This window comes from Syzygium oleosum, unplaced genomic scaffold (assembly GCF_021117445.2).
Source record: "Syzygium oleosum isolate NSW1041296 unplaced genomic scaffold, Sole_v2.1 Sole_v2.22, whole genome shotgun sequence".
NCBI lineage: Eukaryota > Viridiplantae > Streptophyta > Magnoliopsida > Myrtales > Myrtaceae > Syzygium > Syzygium oleosum.
In genome coordinates this window covers 869,086-893,931 of record NW_026607506.1, presented here as the reverse complement: position 1 = coordinate 893,931, position 24,846 = coordinate 869,086, and the positions used below count along the sequence as shown (strand labels likewise).

Below are 24,846 nucleotides of genomic sequence, written 5' to 3'. Positions count from 1 at the left end.
AGTATATATAAGCCATGTGACAGTGACAATTGTGACCTAAATTCTCCTTTCTACTGTACGTTCACGAGAAATTAGGGTTTTTCTGCTCACAAAATGGCCCCCGTGCCTTCAGTTTATTATTCAAACCTACAAGTCTTTCTCGTGGCGTTGAAATCTCACCAACAATTCTTCACTTGAAAGACCTCTCAACATTAGCTAGCCATCATGGTTCAGCTTCCCTCCAAAATTTGAACTTTTCAATCAGTTTCTTGGATTGAAGAATCTCCGGTCAACTTAAAACAATTCCGAGCAAGATCGTACGTCGGATTTCGGTCGAAATTTGAATGAAACGCAACCTATAAATACTCGCATCTTGGCCAAGACTAAGTCCAAACAGCTCTCACTCAACACATTAAAAGTTCGATCTCTCTCCTCAAGTTCTCTCTGACACACATTATAGCCACCAGTAAGGTTGTTACACTATTTTAAGTACGATCGCTAATGAATTTGTACAATCGAATCATAAAATCTGACAAACTATTAAAATGCTAAAATTATCATTCCTCTCATTGTAAGTCATAAATAAATTAAGCAAAATCCTTATAAATACTACAAATAGGTCTACAACTAGAAAACTTCACTGCAACAAGCTTAAACTATGCCATAGTTCTATAGTCCATTTTCACATCAATCAAGCTACCAGATCTAGTGATGGGAGTGCACAACAGAAACCTGACATCTTCATCCGAAGAGATCGCCAAGAGGAAGCCCAAGTCCGAACCCATCGACATATTCAGTTGTACTAACTTTCACTCAAAAGCTTAAATCAATTAATTACGACCTAACTTGGATATATTAACTACTCCACACCACACCACTTATCCGATGTGGGATTTTTCTAACACAACTTACACACGCACTTCCACGTCTAGGAGTTCAAATCATGACAGAACTCATTCTTTCTTATCCGAAGTCGTATTTGGAATTGTGGACTAAAGGTATATAGGCTGAGCTTTACTAATTCTGGCCCAAATTGAGTTTTTACAGGCTAATTTTGTGAATTAACGTGCTGGAATAAAGTCTCGCAATGTTGCCGATTTTTTCACAATCTTACCCATCTTACGGAATCTGAAGAAAAGGATAAGATTCTCTATTGTACTTTGAGAAACAAAGGAAGAACTTAAAATGACATAAAGCATTGTGAGAAAATTCTATGTTATTGAAGTAATACTTATCAGATTGAAGAAATTCATGGAGACATGAAGAAAAGTTATTGTTCAAAGCATTGTCTTCAGCCGGGAAGATCGTTCTGGAGAGTCGGCTTTCCCAAAGTGCGAGGAAAGATCTTCCAAACCCTAGAACCCGTGGGTTGATCTTTTAGTTTTCACCTAAGAGATCGACTTGCCTTTTCTAGAGTTTTAGATCGAGAAAAGTCATCCGTCCGTCCATCCCTTTCCTTACCAAAAAAAAAAAAGTCATCCGTCCCAATGAAATGATGAACAAAGTTAGGTGAATATTATACATGTCGAATCAAAGAAGTCATCCACCGAAGTAATTAAATGGGATACTTATCTAGCCAAAATCATTTAAATTGTTATTACGTCTCCAATCAGTGATAATATAAACCAATGGGTTATATATTATTTATAAAGCATTACCTATACATAGTACAAGTACAGTCGGTGACTTTAGATATTGAATATTTTTTTCCACTATCATGACTACTGCTCTAAATAAGATTAATTCCGTGTGCTTGGGAGTTAGGAAATAATAAATTTGAAGAGGAATTGGTATTTCTAAGTTTCTCCTCTTTTCCTTTGGCAAAAAGTCATAACAAGAGAGGATCAATTAGGGTTTTCATTGATGTTTGAGTTGCACACTAGGCTTTGTCTCGCATCATACTGTGTCCATGAGTATAACGAGATAATTTGTGTACTCGTTGTTCGTTCGTCCACCTAATCTGAGGTCCATATTAAAAAAGAAAACTAGCTATTAGTTACTACGCACTGCAGATTAATTTAATTTATCTTAAAAAGTTTATTATGAGAGCATAATGATACAAATTGTGAATATTAATTACGGACAACTATCCTTAAGTACTTGTAAAAAAATGTGTTGCGGATTTTCCAGAAAGAAGAATACCCGCATATTGTTTTGAATAGTTCCATCTTTTTTACTTCGACATATTTTTACCAATGAGCCGCAAATCCTACAATTAATGGTTATTGTTGAGAGAGAGAGAAATATACGTATTGTATTATCTCAATCAAAGGATTACAAGAATACATGTAATATATATGTGTAACCCTCTTGATGTAAAATAACTTTTAACTGTTTGACCCTTATTATTATTTCCTAACACTTCCCCTCAAGTTGGGACGTAGATATCAAACAATCCCAACTTGTTACATAAAAAATTCACTCTATTCCCTCGTAAAGACTTGGTAAAAATATCTGCAAACTGATCCTCTGTCCTTGTATGTTGAAGAGTGATCTCTCCTTTCTGAACTTTTTCTCGTATAAAGTGACAATAAACCTCAATGTGCTTGGTTCGCTCATGGAAGACGGGATTATTTGCAATATGAATAGCTGATTGATTGTCACAATATAATATCAATGGTTCTGATGTTGACAACCCAATTTCTGACAATAACATCCTTAACCAGAGCAATTCACCTGTCACATGTGCCATCGCTCTATATTCTGCTTCAGCACTTGATCGAGAAACCACATGTTATTTCTTGCTCTTCCATGCAATTAAATTACCTCCAAGAAAAACACAATAACCCGATGTAGATCTTCTACTAGTAGGGCATCCAGCCCAATCTGCATCAGAGAAACCTGTGGTATTCAGATGGCCATAATTCTTGAAAATTAGTCCTTTACACTGCGCTCCTTTCAAGTATTTGATAATTCGAAGCACAACATCCCAGTGAGTAGTCCGAGGAGAACTCATGAATTGGCTAAGTCCGAGGAGAACTCATGAATTGGCTAACAACACTAACAGCAAAGGATATGTCGGGTCTCGTGACAGTAAGATAATTCAACTTACCAACTACTCTTCGATATTTCACTGGGTCATGTAACAGTTCTCCATGTTTTGCATCAAGTTTCACATTGGGTTCCATAGGAGTATCAACCGGTTTTGCTCCAATAAGTCCAACCTCATTAAGAATGTCAAGAACATATTTTTGCTGAGTTAAGTTGATACCTGTATGTGAGTAGGCAACCTCGATACCTAGGAAATACCGCAAACGTCCCATATCCTTAGTACTGAACTGTGTATGCAGAAACTGATTGAGTCGTTGAATACCATCTGAATCACTACCAGTAATGATAATATCATCCACATATACCACCAAAAGAATATAACCAGCTGATGAGACAGAACTGAAGACCGAATGATCTACTTGACACCGCTTTAATCCAAACTTGATAACAACATCACTGAACTTCCCAAACCAAGCACGAGGAGATTGCTTGAGTCCATACAAAGCCTTATGCAAGTGACATAACAGATTCTCCCCCTGAGCAACAAATCCCGGTGGTTGCTCCATATACACCTCTTCAGCCAAATCACCATGTAAGAACGCATTTTTAATATCTAATTGATGAAGAAACCATCCAAAACGCGCTACCAGAGAAATAAAGACACAAACAGATGGAATTTTGGCTACAGGGGAAAAGGTGTCATCATAATCAACACCATATGTTTGAGTATATCCTTTGGCGACCAACCATGCCTTCAATCGATCTATGGTGCCATCAGGGTGGACCTTAATAGTGAAAACCCAACGGCAACCAACAGGTTGTTTCCCCGCAGGTAAGGTAGTAAGCTCCCAAGTGTGATTCTCAATGAGTACCTTCATTTCATCCTCCATGGCTTGTCGCCAACCAGGATGAACAAAAGCTTTAGTAACACTGCTAGGCACAAAAACAGAGGACAAGGACGAGACAAAGGTAGAGAAGGTGGGAGATAAACGATCATATGACATAAAATTGGTAATAGGATGACGAGTACGAAGACAATCAGACAAACCAGAGTAGAGTGTATAACGATCCACAGGACGTCCAACACAAGAACGCGTACCATTTCGGGTAGCAATGGGTGGATCAGGATCGGGATCAGAGGATGGCACAGCAACCGATGAGGGAACAAATGAATCAAGTGATGGTTGTACTACTGTAGTGGGAGTTGTTCCTCGTCTATGGTAAGTGCGATCAGCAAACTAAAATCCTGTTGACGATGCCGGAGGAAGTGAGATAGGTGGAAGAGTTGGTAAGACACGCTCGACATCGTCAGGGGGTACTGTAGGGACCGTTTGAGTAGTAAAGTATGGCTGGTCTTCAAAAAATGTCACATCTGCTGATACAATCACACGACGACTAGTAGGATTGTAACATTTATAACCCTTCTGAGTTCGAGAATACCCAACAAAGACACATTTTTTAGCACGAGGGTCCAGCTTATCAAAACTTGGAGTCAAAGAATGGACGAAACAAACACAACCAAAGACACGTAGAGGTAATGCAAAGGGAGGACGATTTGGATGTAAAATAGAAAAAGGTGTCTCCCCCTGAAGAATAGAAGTTGGAAGTCGATTAATTAAGAAGCAGGCTGTAAGGACAGCATGGCCCCAAAAGGTTTTCGGTAGATGCATGTGAAACATAAGACAACGAGCAACATCAAGAAGATGACGATTTTTACGTTCAGCAACACCATTTTGTTGTGGTGTATATGAACAGGAAGTTTGATGAATAATGCCATGAGAATCAAGAAAAGGTTGAAAACCAGAGGCAACAGCAAGATACTCTTTTGCATTATCGGACCATAGAGTTTTGACAGAAGTATTATATTGATTCAACACCTCAAAGTAGAATCGACGAAAGCAATAAAAAATCTCAGTACGATCTTTTATTAAGAACAACCAAGTCATTCGAGAAAAATCATCCACGAATGTAACAAAATATCGGAAACCAGATGTATCAGAAACACGACACGGAACCCATACATCTGAGTGAACTAGCTCAAAGGGACTAGACACACGACTCTGAAAGCGAGAAGGAAAAGAAACTCTATGGTGTTTTCCAAACTGACAAGCTTCACACTCAAAAGTACTCACAGACTCAGACTCAGGAAACAATCGTCGAAGAATGTTCGGTGGTGGATGACCAGCACGACAATGCATCCGATACACATCAGTGGATGTGCGCTTCATAGCTGCTGCAGCTATCACCTTCTTGTCTAGATAGGGCAAAAGGACACTATAAGTGCCATAACTTGTGTACGGAGATCACTTTGGTGCCATAACTTTTTTTCGGATCACTTTGGTGCCAAGTCGGAGGAAAAACGATCATTTAAGTGTCATAAGTTTTTTTTGGATCACTTCAGTGCTAAAATTTTTGAAAAACGATCACTTAAGTGCTAAATTTTTTTAAAAACGATCATTTAAGTGCTAAAATTTTTGAAAAACGATCACTTAAGTGCCAATTTCCGGCGAGCCACGTCAGCTTCAGAAATTAATAAAAAAAATGCCACGTCGGATTTCCGGCGAAAAATTGTGTACGGCACCGGAGTTGGCACTTAAGTGATCGTTTTTCAAAAATTTAAGCACTTAAGTGATCGTTTTTCAAAAATTTTAGCACTAAAGTGATCCAAAAAAAACTTGTGGCACCAAAGTGAGCGCCGTACACAAGTTATGGCACTTGTAGTGTTCTTTTACCGTCTAGATAGTATAGGCCATTTGATTCATGTCCCCCACCAATCATCTGTCCAGTCCTCAGATCCTGAAAGACACAATGAGAAGCAGAAAAGGTTACGGAACAATTTAGTTCCTTCGTTAGTGAACTAACAGAAATCAAATTATATGGAGATTTGAGATGAAGGACAGATGATAAGGAAAGGGAAGGACTCAAATGTGCGTCTCCAGTACCAGTAACTTGGGAAATGGAACCATCAGCTAATGTAGCAGAGTTGGACACCCCAGGAGGTGTGGAATGTAACGAAGACAATAATGTAGAGTTACCAGCTATATGATGAGTAGCTCCAGAATCTATAATCCAAGAGTCCGACAGGGTAGAAAGTAAACATGATGAACTACCTTTTGAGCTATGTGCCAGAGTTGCAGTGGGAGCTGAAGGTCCTGTCACCTGTTGGGAGCGAATCCAAGCCTCATATTCAGCACGTGTCAATGTAACCGAATCTCTTGTATTACGCACGTAGTAGGATCCGGTTGAGCTAATGAGGAAGAATCGTCCACTTCAAAGCAAATGCAGCAAGTGTAGGTCGAAGCTCGGATGAAGCGTGTAGCAGTAAGCTTCTGTATGTCTAGCCCTCCGACAATGATTACAATAACGAGAGCCACGGCTACCAATACTTCTATCACGACTCCCACGACTTCCACTCTGAATAGATCCACGTCCATGACCCCGATAACCACGATCACGAGCTCCACGTCCACTAGAGCCATGAGAGATCATGGCACTTGTCTCTAGAGTTGTACTTGAGATCTTAGCAGTAGGTGTCGAACAAAGGGCTCGGGAGAAAACCTCATCAACTGTAGGAAGGGAGCTTTCAGATGTAATCTGCTGACGAAGGGAAGAATATTCAGGCCCTAGTGATTTAAGAAATAGTATCACTCAAAGATCCTCCTGGCATTTGACTAAAACATTTGGATCAGTTGAAGCTGGAAGATAAGCATCTAGTTGGTGGCAAAGTGTAGTGAAACGAGCATAATATTCAGATAGAGATTGATCTCCACGCTGAAGATCAAATAGAGCCTCTCATGTGTCACACACTCGTATCATATTGTTCTGGCCAGAATAAAGTAAAGCACATTTCTCCCAAACTTCCTTAGCAGAAATACACTGAATGAAGTGAGGGCTAATCTTAGGATCCATACTATTCCATAACAGTATACGGATCATCGCATCTCTTGCAACCCAATCATCTATCTTACTCTTATCCGAGGGGATTGTAGACGTAAGATAATCATTCTGTCTAGTGGCGGTAAGATAAACTTCTACAGCTTTAGACCACGATGGATAATTAGTTCCATCCAGCTTGACAGATGTCAATTGAAAATGTGTAAGACCAGTAGATGATCCAGAAGCCGAAGCCATCAGTATTAACTCCACTGAACTCCAATAATGCAATTAGTCGAACAGATTGAACACACGATATGATTGAACCCAATAGTAATGTCACAATAATCAAGCACTTAACTTCAGTTGTGCAATCAGCCACAAAATAACAAACACAAATGAGGGTTCAATCGGTTCACCACGGAGTCAAGAAACTGTACTGAGAGGCCATAAAATCATATATTCGGTATCAAAGAATCACGGAAAACCATCCAACCTTCCAGGCATACACCGACCAGCACTTCAAGTATCAATATACGGCAATGAGAAGCCACATAAGTACACTGGACAACATCCTCTGATGACCTCAGTTCGAATTTTTTTTTTTTTCGGAAGAAACCCTAGCAGAACCGAACGAACTGAGGTCGCCTCCCACTCCTCAAGACATACGAAACCCTAGCAGAACCGAACAATGGGATGTGAATCACTTCGAACATGGGAGAGGGTTGAGTAAATACCAATTCCGCTGCGCCCGTGAGAAGCAGTCGCTAGATGGGCTTCGGCGAGCGATGCGTCTAGTCAGATCTGGAGAGCAGACGCCAGTGAGAGTCGACGCCGACGAGAGACGATGATGAGGGTTGGCGACGACGAGAACAGGTGCCGGTGAGGGGCGATCGGTGCTTCTGGCCAGATCTGAGCAGATCTGGATCTGGTGAGTGGACGACAACGGTGGTGGACAGATCTGAATTTGGTGGTCACCGTGAGGGTTTGGTGGGTCCACGACGGTGATGGTGAACGGCGACAGTGGGCTATGGTGGTGGTGAGGTTGAAGACAACGGTGGCCGAAGAAAGAATACGGTGGGCTATGGTGGTGGTGGGGTTGAAGACTACGGTGGTTGAAGAAAGAATACGGTGTGCTCTGATACCATGTTGAGAGAGAGAGAAATATACGTATTGTATTATCTCAATCAAAGGATTACAAGAATACATGTAATATATATGTGTAACCCTCTCGATATAAAATAACTTCTGACTGTTTTACCCTTATTATTAGGGATAAGTGCATTCAAAGTCCTAAAACTTATCATGAAAGTGCAATTGAGTCCTAAAACTTTCAAAAAGTGCAAACAAGTCCTAAAACTTATCACGAAAGTGCAAACAAGTCCTAAAACTTCTCAAATTGGTTTAATCAAGTCCTTCCATTGATTGTACTTTTTGAAAGTTTTAAGACTTGTTTGCACTTTTGTGACAAGTTTTAGGATTTATTTGCACTTTTGTGACAAGTTTTAGGACTTATTTGTACTTTTTGAAAGTTTTAGGACTCAAGTGCACTTTCGTGATAAGTTTTAGAACTTGTTTGCACTTTTTGAAAGTTTTAGGACTCAATTGCACTTTTATGACAAGTTTTAGGACTTCTAGTATACATATCCCTTATTATTATTTCCTAACAGTTATTACTACAATATGGAGACAAACTAATCGAAAATAAAATTCAATGCCTCTTCTCTTGATTTCCCTCTCATCTTTAATGTTTACGGAAATTTGAATTCTTGGCTCGCAATTTGATTGGGGCTGACCAGTTCTCACCTCTTGAAATTTCAATGGCAAACCATTTCAATGCCGCCTTTATCAATCGATCTCTGATGGTTTCCCAATTCAGATGGGTGAATTGAACTCATGAATGGTCCGGGGCCTTTGTCGAAACAACTGCAGATTCGCCGCCTTTTGCGAACCTTTGATTAAATTAAAATTGTAGTTAGAATTGTCTTACCGTGTGGTCCATTTGAGCAATGCACCAAACATTGTGCATGCAGCGTCCATTTAATCTTGTGAAGAAGACAAAGCTAACCCCAAGAACAAGTTATTTAGATAGCGTAAAAAAATTAATCTAAATTGAGCCCTTGGTTATGAGTCTTATGACACATGACTGGTCGATCGCTAGTCACTATCATGGCCAAGTACAAGTTTACTCTACTATACGGCTCTCAAGCTGTGTTCAAACCTACGAGTCTCCTAAAAGTCTCACCAGAAATTCTCTGAATGCATGTGACTGAAGACTGCTCAAAGAATGACCTAATTGCGATGCTCACCGAAAGCCATTCAATTACAATGTTGACGAAGCCCTTTGAATTTGGACTTTTCAACATGATCTCCATGCGTGAAGAATGTAGGGTCCAACTTAACCAATTCCAAGCAACTTCATACGATTCCGGTCAACTTTGAATCGTAGCGTTTCGTGAAACACAGTGAAAAAGGTGGGGGAATGAGAGACTATAAATATGCATGGCTCATGCATTGTAAAGCCATCAAGCAAACTAGCTCTTTCTCCAAACTTAATACACTTGTTCAAAACATTTCCTCTTTTCCCTCTCTGACAACTCTCAAAGGCACCAAGATCACATACTTGTTAGTACTTTCTTTCCTTCCGTTTCATTCAACTCGACTTGCAAATGGAAAGAGCAATGAGTTTACCCCTTCAGCCTCCAACTTATGGAAATTCGATCACCATTCTGAGCATCGATGGTGGTGGGATAAGAGGGCTTATCCCTGGAACCATTCTTAATTTTCTAGAGTTGGAGCTTCAGGTGAGCACGCTGTATAGAACTTTTTGTCGCATCTGTTATCAATATATTTCACCAATCTTATTAGCATATTAGCATTCTTCACAACCTTTACAAATTTGTGCATAGAGATTTTGTTAACATAAATATATATATATATATATATATATATATATATATCAATTTTAGTGAGCAAAACAATTTTCATTAGATTTATATAAACCTAGACGATTGGCATGTAGTTCTCGTAATGCATGCGTGCATGTAAAAGGTTTTATGCATGCATGTCCTAAGCAAACTTTAAAAGGATAAGACTGTTTTCTGTATATATATAAAATACATGCAACCAATCTTTATGTAACTTATATTTGATACACCAATCTCGATCTAAATATGTTTTACGAATTTTGCAGAAACTAGACGGCGAAGACGCAAGAATCGCGGACTACTTCGACGTTATTTCTGGAACAAGCACCGGCGGCCTCGTTACTGCCATGCTAACCACTCCCAATGAAAACAATCGCCCTGTATTCGCCGCAAAAGACATCAAAGACTTCTACCTCAATCACTGCCCTAAAATCTTTCCCCAAGACAGGTAAGAAAATACATAAAGGAGTTGCTAATCTCTCTTATGGTTTGATTATCTCTTAACTTATCGAAATTAATAAATGTCCCTAAAACTTTGCAGTTGCCCTTTCACACCGGTTACGAAGATGATCAAAGCCATGGCGGGACCCAAATACGATGGAAAATACCTTCACAATGTCGTGAGGGAGGAGCTTGGAGACAAAAGATTGCACCAAACATTGACAAACGTCGTGATACCGACGTTCGACATCAAGAGCCTTCAGCCAACTATTTTCTCTAGCTATCAGGTCATTCATCTCTTCATCATCTTCTTGAAATTTAAGTATAGCTCTAGGGTTTTGAGGATATGTAGACAATAAACTCTTACAAGGATTATCAACATTATTCTCGTCAAATTGTCGCCAGGTGAAGAAAGATCCGAGCGTGGATGCCTTGCTCTCGGACATATGCATTTCGACCTCGGCCGCACCAACTTATCTCCCGGCCCATCAGTTTGAAACCAAGGACTCCACAGGCAAAGTGAGAGAATTTAACCTCATCGATGGTGGCGTAGCCGCAAATAATCCGGTAATATAATCATATAGGCCTCCTCGTATATGAAATCTTAAACATGAATTTCCTCCCATGACATCGTACTTGAATATTGAGAGTTTGTTTTTAAATAACGTTTGACAATAACTAATTATATGTGATATACCCATTGTGTAGACATTGGTTGCGATGGGAGAGGTGACCAAGGCAATTATTGGAGGAAGTTCAGACTTCTTCCCTATAAAACCAATGGATTACCGGAGGTTCTTGGTGATCTCACTCGGGACAGGAACAAGGAAGACTGAGGGGAAATACACTGCACATGAAGCAGCCAAGTGGGGAGTGCTGGGTTGGTTGACCAGCGGCGGTTCGCCATTGATCGACGTCTTCAGTCAAGCCAGCGCAGACATGGTCGACTACCATCTCTCCGCTGTGTTTCAAGCCCTACAACTCCACGACAATTATCTTAGGATACAGGTATATCTAATATCTACAGATATTCGCGTGAAAGATTCCCGGACGAAGATTATTTCCACAAAATATCGTCACACATAGGCCTGTTTTGTGCTGATCATTGCCTCTTTATGGCTTGATTTTTCAGGATGATACATTGAGTGGTGTTTTATCATCAGTGGATGTGGCCACGAAAAAGAACCTGAACGACCTGGTCAAAACTGGTGAGGCATTATTGAAGAAGCCGGTCTCTAGGGTTAATTTGGAGACCGGGGTGTGCGAGCCCACGTCCAACCAAGAGACCAACGAAGAGGCTTTGATAAGGTACGTGCATTAGAAATCACAAATAATTAATTCGGGAATTCATGATTCATTACTTTTTGCATTTTTAGGTTGGTTTGACTAATATAGCTTCCTTTGACATATACTGCAGGTTTGCTAAATTACTCTCCCAAGAGAGACAGCTTCGCCTCGCAAGGTCGCCTCATGGACATGCCAATACACCGAAGTGATTATAATCGAGAGGGCTAGCGATCTTCTTGCATAATTTTGTGGATTTGTAATTTCGAGACGGGGACAAAGTATATGTCTTTTTAAAAAAAATTCCTTAAAGATTCTTTTATTCTTGAATAAACCCTTTGGGGGATAGGACTAAGATTTTCTGCAATTCTTTTTCTATTGTTTGATCAGTCGTTAGACACGAATGATTGTAAGCTAATTCTCTATGGAATAAAATTCTCATTACCGCCACGATTTCTTATTGTAATTATTTTGTTGTGGTCAGAGTCATAGACAGGTGCATTAATTCACATCTTCCATCTTGTCGTATAGAAAATGGCACATCAGCTATAAACTTAATTGACATGGGAAGATGTGCTTTTGTGATTTTACACGTTTTCCGGTCAATATGCGACTATGATAAATTGGTCTTTTTAACATAAGTCCAAAAGTATGACCAAACAACTGAGAAATGCTAATCTATCTAAAAAAAAATAACTCTAGTTAAACTTATTTTTTCATGTTAGGAAATTAGGATAATGAAGTTAATAATTACCCATTGGCTGCGGAACTAAAAAAGGAAAACTAGAACAAAGCCATCCGAATGAAGCATGTACAGCTATATAAGACAAACAAGACAAGACAAGCAGCTGAGATATTTGCAACTCTAACAAGAATTATATAAACTAACATACTGGCTAATGTCCATTATGAAGATAATTGAAGTGAAGAAAACAAGCGGAGTACATGTCATCTTTTTCAAGCTCCATTCTATTTCTCACTAGTTCTTATACCACAATATCTTAACTTTTGCTTCAATATATACCAAAAGACACATGATGGTTGGAATGTGGTCTTCAAAAGAAAGCACACCAGCATCACAATTCTAGGAGACTTTTAGAATCAAAAAATCAGGGTTACCTACCACACGAGCCTCAAATGTAATCTCGATGTGAGCCACAAGAATGAAGAAAGTAGTATTTTCCATTCGGTCTCTAGCCATCGAAAGACACATCATTGTTGGACTGAACCATGGGAAACCTCACATATCGTTGTGCCATGCATAAACAACCTAGACCCAATTGTAAGAAGTGCTATCCCCATTCCTCGTGACCCACTTACTAACTTCTCCAAAACAAGAGATACATTCCCCATTGCAAGCGGACCAATGGTTCGTGGATTTAACAAAAGAAACTTGGCACGTTCATTGCCTTCAATTATCAATAGCATTTAATTGCTTTTTACCATTCAACGCCCAACCATCTTTGAATTGCCTTAGAGGTACATTCAGAGAGTTTTCCCCATCGAGCCTCCACATGGGATCACCACGCGCAAGTATGCACAGTCATGCCCCTGCTGAACTCAGAAGACTGGTGGATATGGCAAATATATTATAATGAATAATTTACACAATACCCTTCAATTGACCCTCTCGCTTCTTGAAGATCAATCCTAAACGTTTTCAAAGTGATAGATCTGACCTGTCACTTCAATCTTCTGTGGCTGCTTTCTTTGGCATCTCATTTCTCCTTCTACCCAAAATTATATGCAGGAAAAAGAAAACACAGATATGGAGCTGCGAGTCGTGCAATACACTTTTGTTATTTTATAAACCCTAAAAAACATGCCGCACTGGGAAGAGATGAGCTTTACCAGTCAAAAACGATAGAGCAAGAACTGCGATTTAAGTTAGGGTTTCGTGTGCTTCATTGTAGCACCATGGGAATGATAGGCCGGAGATCAAAGCATGGACATGTATATAGAACCTTCTCTTTATTTATAGGGAAAAAGCCACCAAAAAATCTAAACCATGCTTATTGTGATACATTTATCCTAAACTTTTTTTTGTGACACAAAAAATTTCAAACTTGCACCTGTGTGACACGTTTATCCTCCTTCAAAGTTCCGTAAAATTATTTTTCAATCAAAATAACATCGTTTTTATTATACTTAAGCCGCGTAAGTTTCGGCCCTCGCCTGGATCTAGGCAAGGGCCCGACGCCCTCGCCCAACAACCTCGCCTGAGGGCCGTGCCACTAGTGAGGGCACAAAGGCCCTTGCCCAAACCAACCTGTGGCAAGCGATGGTCGGCCGGCGGGCAAGGAAAAAGAAGAAAGAGAAAAAAGAAAAGAGAAAAAGAAAAAAAAAGTTTAGGACTAAATTGATGCGATTGAAATGTTTATTACTGAATTGATACCCGTGCAATAGGTTTTGGACTTTTTTGGTACTTTTCCCATTGAAGAATGGCATGCGCACAATTGAGAACAGCTTTTGGATATCTTTGCTTTCTTTCAATACTTTGTATTAACTACCCTATTAGATTAAACTCAAAAGGAAGATTTATGGAAGCACCATATTTTCTTTCAAAGTGCTTTACTTTCACAATGAACATGTTCTAAAGAAAGGTTTTCCCGCATCATTAAATTACGGTGTTTCGGTGAGCCATTTTTGCTAGTTTTTCTTTTTTGTCAAAAGGGGTTTCAATATATCTTCTATTACATTAAGCCTCTCTCCATGTATTGATTTATACTTTAGTAGCAATACTTTCAAATCCGAGTGAATTCTCTCTCTCTCTCTCTCTCTCTCTCTCTCTCTCTCTCTCTCTCTCTCTCTCTCTCTCTCTCTCTCTCTCTCTCTCTCTCTCTCTCTCTCTCTCTCTCTCTCTCTCTCTCTCTCTCTCTCTCTCTCCGTCCACTCTTTGAGACGAAGTTTTATCATAACATTTCTCTATATGCGGCGCATAACATTGTCAATATTGCTATTTTCGTAGAAACTAACCTCTAGTCTACCTATATCATTCCCATTCTAATTACTTGAGCTGGCCGCCAACGCGTGCTTTGATCATTTTGCCTTTAGGTTTATCATCTTGTGTAATGCTATTAATGTAATGATTGAATTACATAAGATATCAATAGAAAAGAGTACATATAAGCCATTTGATAGTGACATATTTTGACCTAAATTTTGCATTATACTATTCGTGCATGAGAAAGTAGGGTCTTCGTCCACTTTTTGAGATGAAGTTTTATCATAACATTTCTCTATATGCAGCGCATAACATTATCAATATTGCTACTTTCGTAGAAAGTGACCAGTCTACCTATATCATTCCCATTCTAATTACTTGAGCTGGCCGCCAACGCGTGCTTTGATCATTTCGCCTTTAGGTTTATCATCTTGTGTAATGCTATTAATGTAATGCTTGAATTACAGAAGATATCAATAGAAAAGAGTACATATGAGCCATTTGATAGTGACATATTTTGACCTAAATTCTGCATTATACTGTTCGTGCATGAGAAAGTAGGGTTTTCCTGCTCCCACAATGGCCCCCGTGCCTTTCAGTTTAGTATTCAAACCTACAGGTCTCTCTCGAGGCGTTGAAAGTCTCACCAACAATTCTTCACTTGAAAGACCTCTCATCCTCAGCTAGCCATTACGGTTCAGCTTCCCTATAAAATTTGGACTTTTCAATCAGTTTCTTGGATTGAAGAAACTCCGGTCAACTTAAAACAATTCCGACCAAGACCGTACGTGGGATTTCGGTCAAAGTTTGAATGAAACCCAACCTATAAATTCTCGCATCTTATCCAAGACTTAGGCCAAAGAGCTCTCACTCAACACATTTGAAGTTCGATCTCTCTCCTCAAGCCCCTCTCTCTCTCTCTCTCTCTCTCTCTCTCTCTCTCTCTCTCTCTCTCTCTCTCTCTCACAGAGACAAAAAAAGAAAAAAAGAGTCCGCCATATCTATGGAAAGGTCAAAGAGTTTGCCGCTCCAGCCTCCAACTTATGGAAACCTCATTACCATTCTCAGTATTGACGGCGGAGGGATAAGAGGGCTTATCCCCGGAACAATCCTCGCCTTCTTAGAGTCTGAGCTTCAGGTTGTTATAAATCAGTTTTCTATCTTTTTAATGCAGGAAGAACAAGTTTCAATTATAAGGTTTTACCCGTGCATGCCCCTTGCAACTTCTGATGGCTTTGTGGACTGGTGCAGAAACTAGATGGTGAGGACGCAAGACTCGCAGATTATTTTGATGTTATTTCCGGAACAAGCACAGGTGGTCTCGTCACTGCCATGTTAACTAGCCCCGACGAAAATAACCGTCCCTTATTTGCTGCAAAAGATATTAAGGATTTTTACCTTAATAATTGCCCTAAAATCTTCCCTCAAGACAGGTTAGCCAAGCTAACTCATCATTTCTCTAGGCCATACTGGTATAACTATTTGTTCCTCAAATGGCTGTGTACTAACATTATATCTCTTGAAAACCACAGTTGCCCATTTGCTCCTGCTACGAACATGATTAAGACGGTGACTGGACCAAAATATGATGGAAAATACCTTCATAAGCTCGTCAAAGGGAAACTCGGAAACGCAAGATTGCACCATACATTGACAAATGTGGTGATCCCAACGTTCGACATCAAGCATCTCCAGCCGACCATCTTTTCTAGCTATGAGGTTTGTCCTTTTTTCAGTCCTTGAAATATAATCCATTCTTTCTTTTTGATATTGTCCAAATAATGATATACAGAAAAATCACTGAACATGTTGCTTTTGTGGGTTAATTGATCATGACCAGGTCAAGAAAAAGCCAAGCATAAATGCCTTGCTCTCAGACATATGCATTTCAACCTCTGCAGCACCAACTTATCTCCCAGCTCATTATTTTGAAACCCAGGACTCCACAGGAAAAGTGAGAGAATTCAACCTCATAGATGGCGGCGTCGCCGCAAACAATCCTGTATGAAAAAATTATTTCCTAACAGACCTGACCTGACAAAAGGTAATACTATTAATTCTAACTCTTTATCGTTCAATGTACAGACATTGGTTGCAATGGGAGAAGTGACGAAGGAGATCATGGGAGGAAGCTCAGATTTCTTCCCTATAAAGCCAATGGACTATAGAAGGTTTCTTGTGATATCGCTCGGGACCGGTTCAGCAAAAGTTGAGGGGAAGTATAATGCAAGCGAAGCGGCCAAATGGGGAGTCTTGGGCTGGTTGAGCAGCAACGGCGGGAGCCCATTGGTCGATGTGTTCATGCAAGCGAGCGCAGATATGGTCGACTTCCACCTCTCCGCAGTCTTCCAAGCCCTACATCTTGAGGCCAACTACCTCCGGATTCAGGTATATATACATTATCATTTCCAATTATCTGATTCGTTGCCATATTATATCATTTCAAAACATTGGCCTTGAAGTGATGATAAACTAATTTGCTAGCTAGCTTAATTCGGCAAGCTAACCTTAGCCTTTAAACGAAATTTGCAGGATGATACGTTAAGCGGTGCAGTAGCTTCAGTGGATATTGCAACAAAGAAAAATTTGAACGACTTAGTCAGAACCGGGGAAGCATTGTTGAAGAAGCCGGTTTCAAGGGCAAACTTAGAGACTGGCGGATACGAAGCCTGTAATCCGGAGACTAATGAAGAGGCTCTTAAAAGGTATCGAACTATTTGGACGATATCTTAAGTCTTCGTGCACTTAAAAAGTTTAGGGGTTATGCGCATAGTTCAGGTTACTAAATGCACTTGTTTTCTCTCAGGTTTGCAAAACTGCTGTCAAATGAGAGACAACTTCGTCTTGCCAGGTCGCCTCATGGACATAATTTCACAAATTGGGAACAGTCCTAGTCATGGAATGCCGCAATTTGTTCAAACAACATACTGCAGTTCGTGAAGATTGATTCTCGGGGAACAAGTCATCCATTCTTTGATTATTTTCATTCTTTCCATTCTTACTGAATAAATTCCAAGCACCAAATTGCTGCGTTGGTTGTAACCTTTTAATCTAATTCTTCCTGATTATTGTTTTTTATGTATTATATGGCTAGTCTGAGCTTGTAAAACACGATCGAATTGTGAATAATAATCTCAATTACCTTATCCTGTGGCTGGATATGTTGTGAAGAACAAGTTAACAGACAATGATGAATGGAACGAGGAAATAAATCAAACACTATAAATTGACTCAGTCAATGTGCCCTACTTCACGGAGAGAGCAACATAAAATTCCACCATAGATCAGGCGATATAACGGAAATTACAACTTCACTCAAATATTCTCAATATTTTACAACCTCCAATTACACAAAATAACCCATACACTATTTTTTTTTGTAAGGATTAACCCATACACTGTTTTTTTTTTGGTAAGGTAAGAATTTTATATACTTTTCAACGCGCGACATACAGAGAAAGTAGTCGAAACACAAAAACCTCGCACTTGAGGCGACACAAAAGGTGTCCCGACAGGTGCGAAGGTGTAGCGACTAAAACCGAGGCTACAAGCATGAGTGCGCAACACCAAGGCCACAAAGATGGCCAACAGAAATAGAGACCTATAAACTACTTACAAAGTAATCAAAAGATTACTCAAAAATGGAAGGGGAGATGCCCCATTTTTGCTGAATTCTTCTGTTGCGGACGTTATCAACAACAGGCTTCATGGACAAGCCTTTGTCCCTTACAAGTTTAGTGAGATGGTTGCGGAGGGCCGGCATGAATACGTGACGATTCCTGAATAGAATGTGGTTTCGCTCCAACCAGATAATATGTCACATTGCGCCAAGAGCAAATCGTGCAATTTGCTGATGAAAGTTCTGACCCCCTATAATTCGGATAGCCCAATGGAGGTTTTCTTGCCACGATCTATTTCGCCAAATTAGGTTACAGTTATTTGCCCAAAACAAAGCAAAGGTCCCAGTGACAGCACAACCAAAAAAAAGATGGTCAATGGAGTCGGGTCTGCTTGTACATAATGCACATACACCTTTGGAGATTCTGTGATAGCTTAGCAAAGTGACTTGCGTAGGGAGTCTATTCAGGGAGATGAGCCATAACAAGAAGCCGTACCTTGGCGCAATGGCTCGATCCCAAATGAAGGAGCTCCACGGAACATGCGGGCCTTTGTTTCTTATAAGATCCCATGCCGAAGAAGTGGAAAACAAACCAGAGGAATGGCCTTTCCAGGTAAAGCGATCAGGCCTCTCCGCATCAAGAGCTGGGACATTGTCCGCCCAAGAGTTGAAGATAACCAGAAAGTTAGAGATTTGCCAGACGGAAGAATAGAAGTCCCGAATTGATGCATTTCTCGGGATACCAGAATTGTATATGTCTCTATCAGAAAATAGTAAGTATAGAGGGCCCCTAGGATGCCAATTATCAAACCAGAATGAGATGGAAGCCCCGTCACCCATCTTCCAAAGGAAGTTTAGTTTGGAAGTCCGAGCGAAGTTCCGGGATTTTTTCCGGTCTAAGAACGAGAAAGTCGAGTTTGGTTGCTACCTAGAAATTTTTTCTCTTGAGAAAATTGGAGTGTATCCATTTGTACCATAAGGACTCCTTATCGATGAATAGGAGCCATATGTACTTGAGCATTGCAGCCCTATTGCAGTCCGCAAGTCTCCGAATGCCGAGCCCTCCTTCCCCCTTCGGGAGGCAGACTACATTCCAGGGGACTTTTGCTCTATCAGCTCCCAAGTCGGGTCCTTTCCAAAGAAATTGCCTGAGTATAGTCTCAATTCTCGAAAGTATTGATTTGGGGAGAGTGAACACACTTGCCCAGTAGAGCTGTGTTGCGTGAAGCACTGAAGTGATGAGTTGTAATCGTCCAGCGAACGAGAGAAAACCTTGGGACCAAGATCGAGCTTTGGCCGTGATTTTGTTGACCAAATGGCAGCAGTCCGCTTTGGACAGTCTAGATGCAATGACAGGAACCCCGAGGTATCTAAATGGAAGCGTACCTTCGCTGAAGCCAAGGAGTTGCAAAATCTGGGTACGTAGTTCCGCTGAACCACCTGACATGAAAATCTCGCTCTTATTTGCATTTGGCTTTAGGCCGGACCAGCAAGAGAATAGCTGAAGTCCTTCCTGCAGAAGATTAATGGACTCCAAACTTGCTTCCGAAAAAAGGAGGACATCATCGGCAAAGAAGAGATGGCTAAATCTGGTGGCCTTACAGCGCCAGAAAAATTTGAATCCAGGCAGCCGAGTTTGGTAGTTAAGGATGCTTGAGAATACTTCCATGGCCAGTGTAAAGAGATAGGGAGAAAGAGGATCTCCTTGACGAATACCTCGGCCGCTAGAGAAGAAACCATGAAGTTCACCATTAATGGCCACAGAGAATTTCGGTGAGGTGACACATTCCATGATAAGCTTGATCATAATTGGTGGAAAGCGGAATGCTTGCAGAACTGATTCGAGGAAGTTCCAGTCAAGAGTGTCGTAAGCTTTTTGAAAGTCCACCTTAATGGCACATTTCGATAGGTACGGCTCATGGTGAAAGCCCGCAAATAATTCCTGAGCCAGGAGAATATTGTCAGCAATCCTCCTATTCTTGACAAAAGCATTTTGGGGGGAGCTGATAAGAGTTGGCAGGATTGTGGAGATACGGTCGGCCAATATTCTGGATATACATTTGTATACGGTGTTGCAACACGCTATAAGCCGGAAGTCATTCATTGACTGGGCATTGGGAATCTTCGGCACAAGCGTTATGATCGTAGTGTTAAGTTCTTTTAACAATGATCCAGACCGAAAAAAAATCAGTGATTGCCGAGGTGACAGAGGAGCCAATAATATCCCAATTAGCTTTAAAGAAATCAACATTATACCCATCAGGTCCCGGAGCCTTGCCCTTGGCCAGAGAAAACATAGCATTACGAATTTCACTAACCGTCACCTCTCGAGAGAGCAAAAGGGTCTGATTATCATCTAGCAAATGTTGGAGAGAGTTCCGAATGGCTACAATATCAGGCGGAGAGGCCGTACTGTCAGCCGTAAGAAAATTTTCAAAGTGATGAACAATGTGCTGCTGATCAAGATTCGGGTCATTAAGGATTACACCGTTGGAGTCAGAAATCGAAATGATGCGATTCTGAAGGTGTCTCTTGTTTACAAAGTGGTGGAAATATTTAGTGTTGTAATCACCTTCTGTCAACCACTTTATCCTTGACTTTTGTTTGTAAAAGGATTCCTCTTGAAGACGCAATTCCGAGAAAATCCGAGACTGATCCTTTTCTAGTTGGGCCAGTTCTATATTAAAAGGATCAGAGGCAAGAGCATCCTGGGTAGTAAAGAAAGCTAACCTGGCCTGCGCGGTTCGATTTGAGATTTCAAAGAAGGAATCTCTATTAAGAAGTTTAAGGCATCCTTTTAACAATTTGAGCTTCTTGCATAGAACGAACATGGGGGTGCCCGTAATATGTGAGTCCCAGACCTGGTTGATTGTATCCAAAAAAGAAGAGTGAGCCATCCAAAAGTTGTAAAATTTGAATGGTTTTCTGGATAGCCGAAGGGGAAAAATTCTGACAATCATGGGCCAGTGGTCAGAAATACCCGGAACTAGAAAGGATGCCTCGGAAAAGGAGAAATTGCGGCTCCATTGTTCATTGATGAGAACTCTATCAATTTTCCTTTGTTTACGAAGGATGCCAACGGAGGTGGACCAGTATATCTATGCCCTACATATCTGAGATCATCCAGGCCAGCTTCCTCAAGGCAAGAGCCAAATTCATCAAAGGCGGGTATCCATGAGTTTGAGCTACCAATTCTGTCAAAATGGTGATGAATGGCATTGAAATCTCCGGCCACTACCCAAGGAGAATCCGAAAACAACATACTAGAATGGACTAGATCAGCCCATAAGGTTCGGCGGTTCACAAAGGTGTGTTCACCATATATAACCGAGAAGTAGCAGGTTTTACCAAGAGCCATCAGCCTTACACGGGCATGTATAGCTTGGGAGGAAATAGACATAACTTCCAGGACCAAATCTTGCGGATTCCATCCCAGCCAAATTCTGCCCCGAGGAGAGGAATTGTAATTGGAAGACCACTCCCAACCCGATAACAATCCAGTAGAAATAGATTCAAAATGGGATTGATTTACCTTGGTCTCGAGGATACCAATGCAAGAAAGATTATTAGATCTAGCAAAAGCTCTAATTTCCGCCTGTTTGAGGGGTTGGACTAGACCCCTGATATTCCAGACTACAAAAAACATAATGGAAGGGAAAGAGGGTCACCGCTTTTTTGTACCACCTCTCCTCCTGGATTTGGGGGTGGCTTGTTTAGTTGTAGTGGGCTTACAAACAGGAGCGGGGTCAGCAACTGTCGGGGCCGGCGAGGCATCCACACAAACATCCTTTCCAGGACCTGGCAGGAGCACTTCCAAAAGGGGGTGTTTCAAGCCAGGAAATTCACGGCTGGGGGCAAGACTTATAGCGCAAGATCCCGTTTGCAAGGGGGCGTTGAGTCGAGATGCAGCCTGAACAGGGGATGGAGAGTCTAAGTCGCTAGACATATCACTAGCCATATCTTCGTTGGATTCACCTGAATCAGAGGATGGAGAAGCGCCACTTCGAGGGGACAAGGGAGGGCCAGAGGGACCAGGCGCAATCACCTTTGACCGGGATGGGGAAGTCTGTGGAGCATGGGGCAGAGTAGGGATTTCTGCCATTTTCCTGGGACGATGAGCACCGGGTGCACTAATCATGCTCCTGGGATTTCCAGTTCCATTCCTCTTGCTTACCATCTACCAAGGCTCTTCCACTAAGGGAGGCGGAGCTGGAGGAGCAGAATGGTGGGGCGAGTTCTCATTCGGGACTACTGTCTCCATGTTTGTCTTAGGGCATCTATGGCCGAAAGTGCCACAGGGTATACAGGAGATAGGCCTCCATTCATATTCAAACTTGATAAGCCATATTTCACCATTGAGCTTGACGTCAATCGAGTCTAGCATGTTTTGGGTGGCCTTGATGTCTATGCACAACCTGGCATAAGAAAGCATCCTCATTTTCTCAGTTTGTGAGTCCACATGAAGTGGTTTACCAAGTGCACTGGCAATAGCGCTTATACCAGAGGCCGACCATAAAGCGTAGGGAATATCCCTAAGCTTCACCCATATAGGAATGGACTGGTGCTGGTCCTTAACGAGCTTTAGATTGGGGTGCCATTGCTTCAAAATCATAGGCACACGCAGGATAGTGATAGGGCCCCCATCGAGGACTTTCCGGCGAAAAGTCTCGTCGGGGATGTGGAAGAAATAAAATCCATCCACGTTTGCCATTACATCCACGAGATTGTTTCCCCATACATTCTTCACTGCGGTCTCAGTGAGCTTAAAGGGCAGTTTTTTGCCCACAAAATACCCAACTAGGCATTCTTTCCATTTGGGGTTTGAATCTACCAGAATTGCTTCCGAGATTTGCACCAACGGTTTACCATCAACAATGGTTGGGGGAATAAATGAGAGGCCATATCCTTTTTCGGCCGTCCTTGCAACAGCTGCCCAAGAGCGTTGAGCAGGTTGTGTTTTGGAGTCTCGGGGAGGATTTTTGGTCGGTGTCTTCCCCTTACTGCTGCTGCGACCAGTACTAGACACTGGTGCAATTTGCTGGTCTATTGAAGTTTCAGCAATGTTCAGAGAATTATGGGAGGGGTAAGGCGTGGACCTTCCTCTGCTTCGGCCTCTACTGTGAGACCTTCGGCCTTGAAGGACTTGAGCTTTAAATTTTACAGACACCACCGACGAAGAGGATCTGCGATTGGCTTTGGAGGAGCCAACATTAACAGTTGAGGGGTGCTTAGGGAGGGCAATGGATGTCCCAACTTTTGCTGAGGCCTCAACGGTTTTTAGTGTCACAGGTTCCACATTAATCGTGGGTTGCGAGGTCTCTTCAGGAATGCCAGATTTGGCCATAGAAGGGGCTTTAGCAGCAGAAAGATGCTTAGCCATTCCCTGATTTGGTTTAGCATTCAATCCAGTGGCCTTCAACAGAGGCTCCATTTTGGTGGGATTTCCAGACATGAATTCCCTTATATGAGTATAGCCATCCAAGAGGGCCCCGCACAGCAAAGGGAGAGAGGATATCCTCACGACACCCACACCCACACACAGCCAACACCAGCGGGCCAATCCCCAGAAGCAGCACCAACCAGAATACCCAGAAAATAAACCCAGAAGATTCACCAGATTTGTCCACCGGCACACCAGAATGCTCTGATTAAGGATCCCCACGAAGGATAGTAGGGAAGAAAATCAGCGAGCCCAGCTTCCAAGTTCCAGAAAGAAACGATGGCCAAAAACGTCGAGAATCGCAGAGAGTCAAATAGATGAACAGTAGCTCATTCGCCAGATCTGGTAAACCCAGATCTGCTCAACAAGCACAGAGAGAGCACCGAACAATTAAACCAGAGAGTATGTAAGGGAGGAGTAACAGGTGACCCTATCCTCCAATTTCCAGAAGAATCAGACCATCGGAACACCAGAATCCCAGAAAACCCAACCAGGTGAACAGTAAATTCGAGCACCAAAATCGCAGAAACACAGATCTGTTTACCCGATTACTAGGGGCCACCGTATGAGAAATCCTCCGGTCGAGTGACTAAACAGCGTCTGGCGAAGCCCAGCACCAAGAATCAGCCAAAACCGCCGATCAGAATGACCAGAATCGGTGAAAAAAAACCAAGCGGATGAACAGTGCCCAATCGCCTGCACTCGGGAGAGAAACCTGAACAGTACCGAATGAACAGTATCAGGGCGTGAAAAGCTTATATTCTCCCTTTTAACCCATACACTGTTTAGCCTTACACTTTTAAAGAATTAATGTCTTGATCTCATAAAGGAGTTCAGAAATCTTGTACTAACACTCAAATTCGATGGATTCAAATAAAGAAACAAACGTGCAGCATCTCGGACTAATGTCAGACCCATTTTATGGTCCCAAAGCCACGAGAAAAAGTCCTCTCGACCAAGAACCAAAGACCCCTACAAACTCAATATATATAAAAATATGTGAGTCCCTTCTTTGATCCAATTGAGGAAACCTCTTTCATGTTAAACTTGGAAGAATTGGCCCCCCAACAGGAAGTTGACTAATCTAAATCGGCAACAATTTGCACTTCCCTTTTAAGTTTGCCACATCCGAGATAGCATAAACCGTGCCAGATTTTCTATGGAAAAAGTAAAAAAAAAAAAGTTCTAAACTTATTGCAATTACACTAATTCAATCCTAAACTCTTCAATTATATCAATTAAATCATAAATCTTTTCACATTGGTACCAATTCAGTTCATCTGTGCAATTTAGACTAGAAATTACTGGAGTGAACGACGGCCATCCTATGTGGACGGCTAGTGCTGAC

General features: G+C 41.4%; 2 protein-coding genes across 2 annotated transcripts; both read left to right on the top strand.

The window, feature by feature from the left end:
- Positions 1–9,375: 9,375 nt before the first annotated feature.
- Positions 9,376–11,945, top strand: LOC115675827 (patatin-like protein 2). The gene is made up of 7 exons (XM_030598610.2): positions 9,376–9,647; positions 10,037–10,218; positions 10,312–10,498; positions 10,617–10,778; positions 10,920–11,219; positions 11,344–11,519; positions 11,629–11,945. The coding sequence occupies exons 1-7, from the start codon at positions 9,513–9,515 to the stop codon at positions 11,705–11,707; spliced, it is 1,221 nt and encodes a 406-aa protein (XP_030454470.1). The 5' UTR covers positions 9,376–9,512; the 3' UTR covers positions 11,708–11,945.
- Positions 11,946–15,299: 3,354 nt separating this feature from the next.
- On the top strand, positions 15,300–17,585 carry LOC115675830 (patatin-like protein 2). The gene is made up of 7 exons (XM_056321250.1): positions 15,300–15,577; positions 15,691–15,872; positions 15,972–16,158; positions 16,280–16,441; positions 16,525–16,827; positions 16,972–17,144; positions 17,246–17,585. Exons 1-7 carry the CDS (start codon positions 15,443–15,445, stop codon positions 17,331–17,333), a joined length of 1,230 nt encoding a protein of 409 aa, XP_056177225.1. The 5' UTR covers positions 15,300–15,442; the 3' UTR covers positions 17,334–17,585.
- Positions 17,586–24,846: the final 7,261 nt, after the last annotated feature.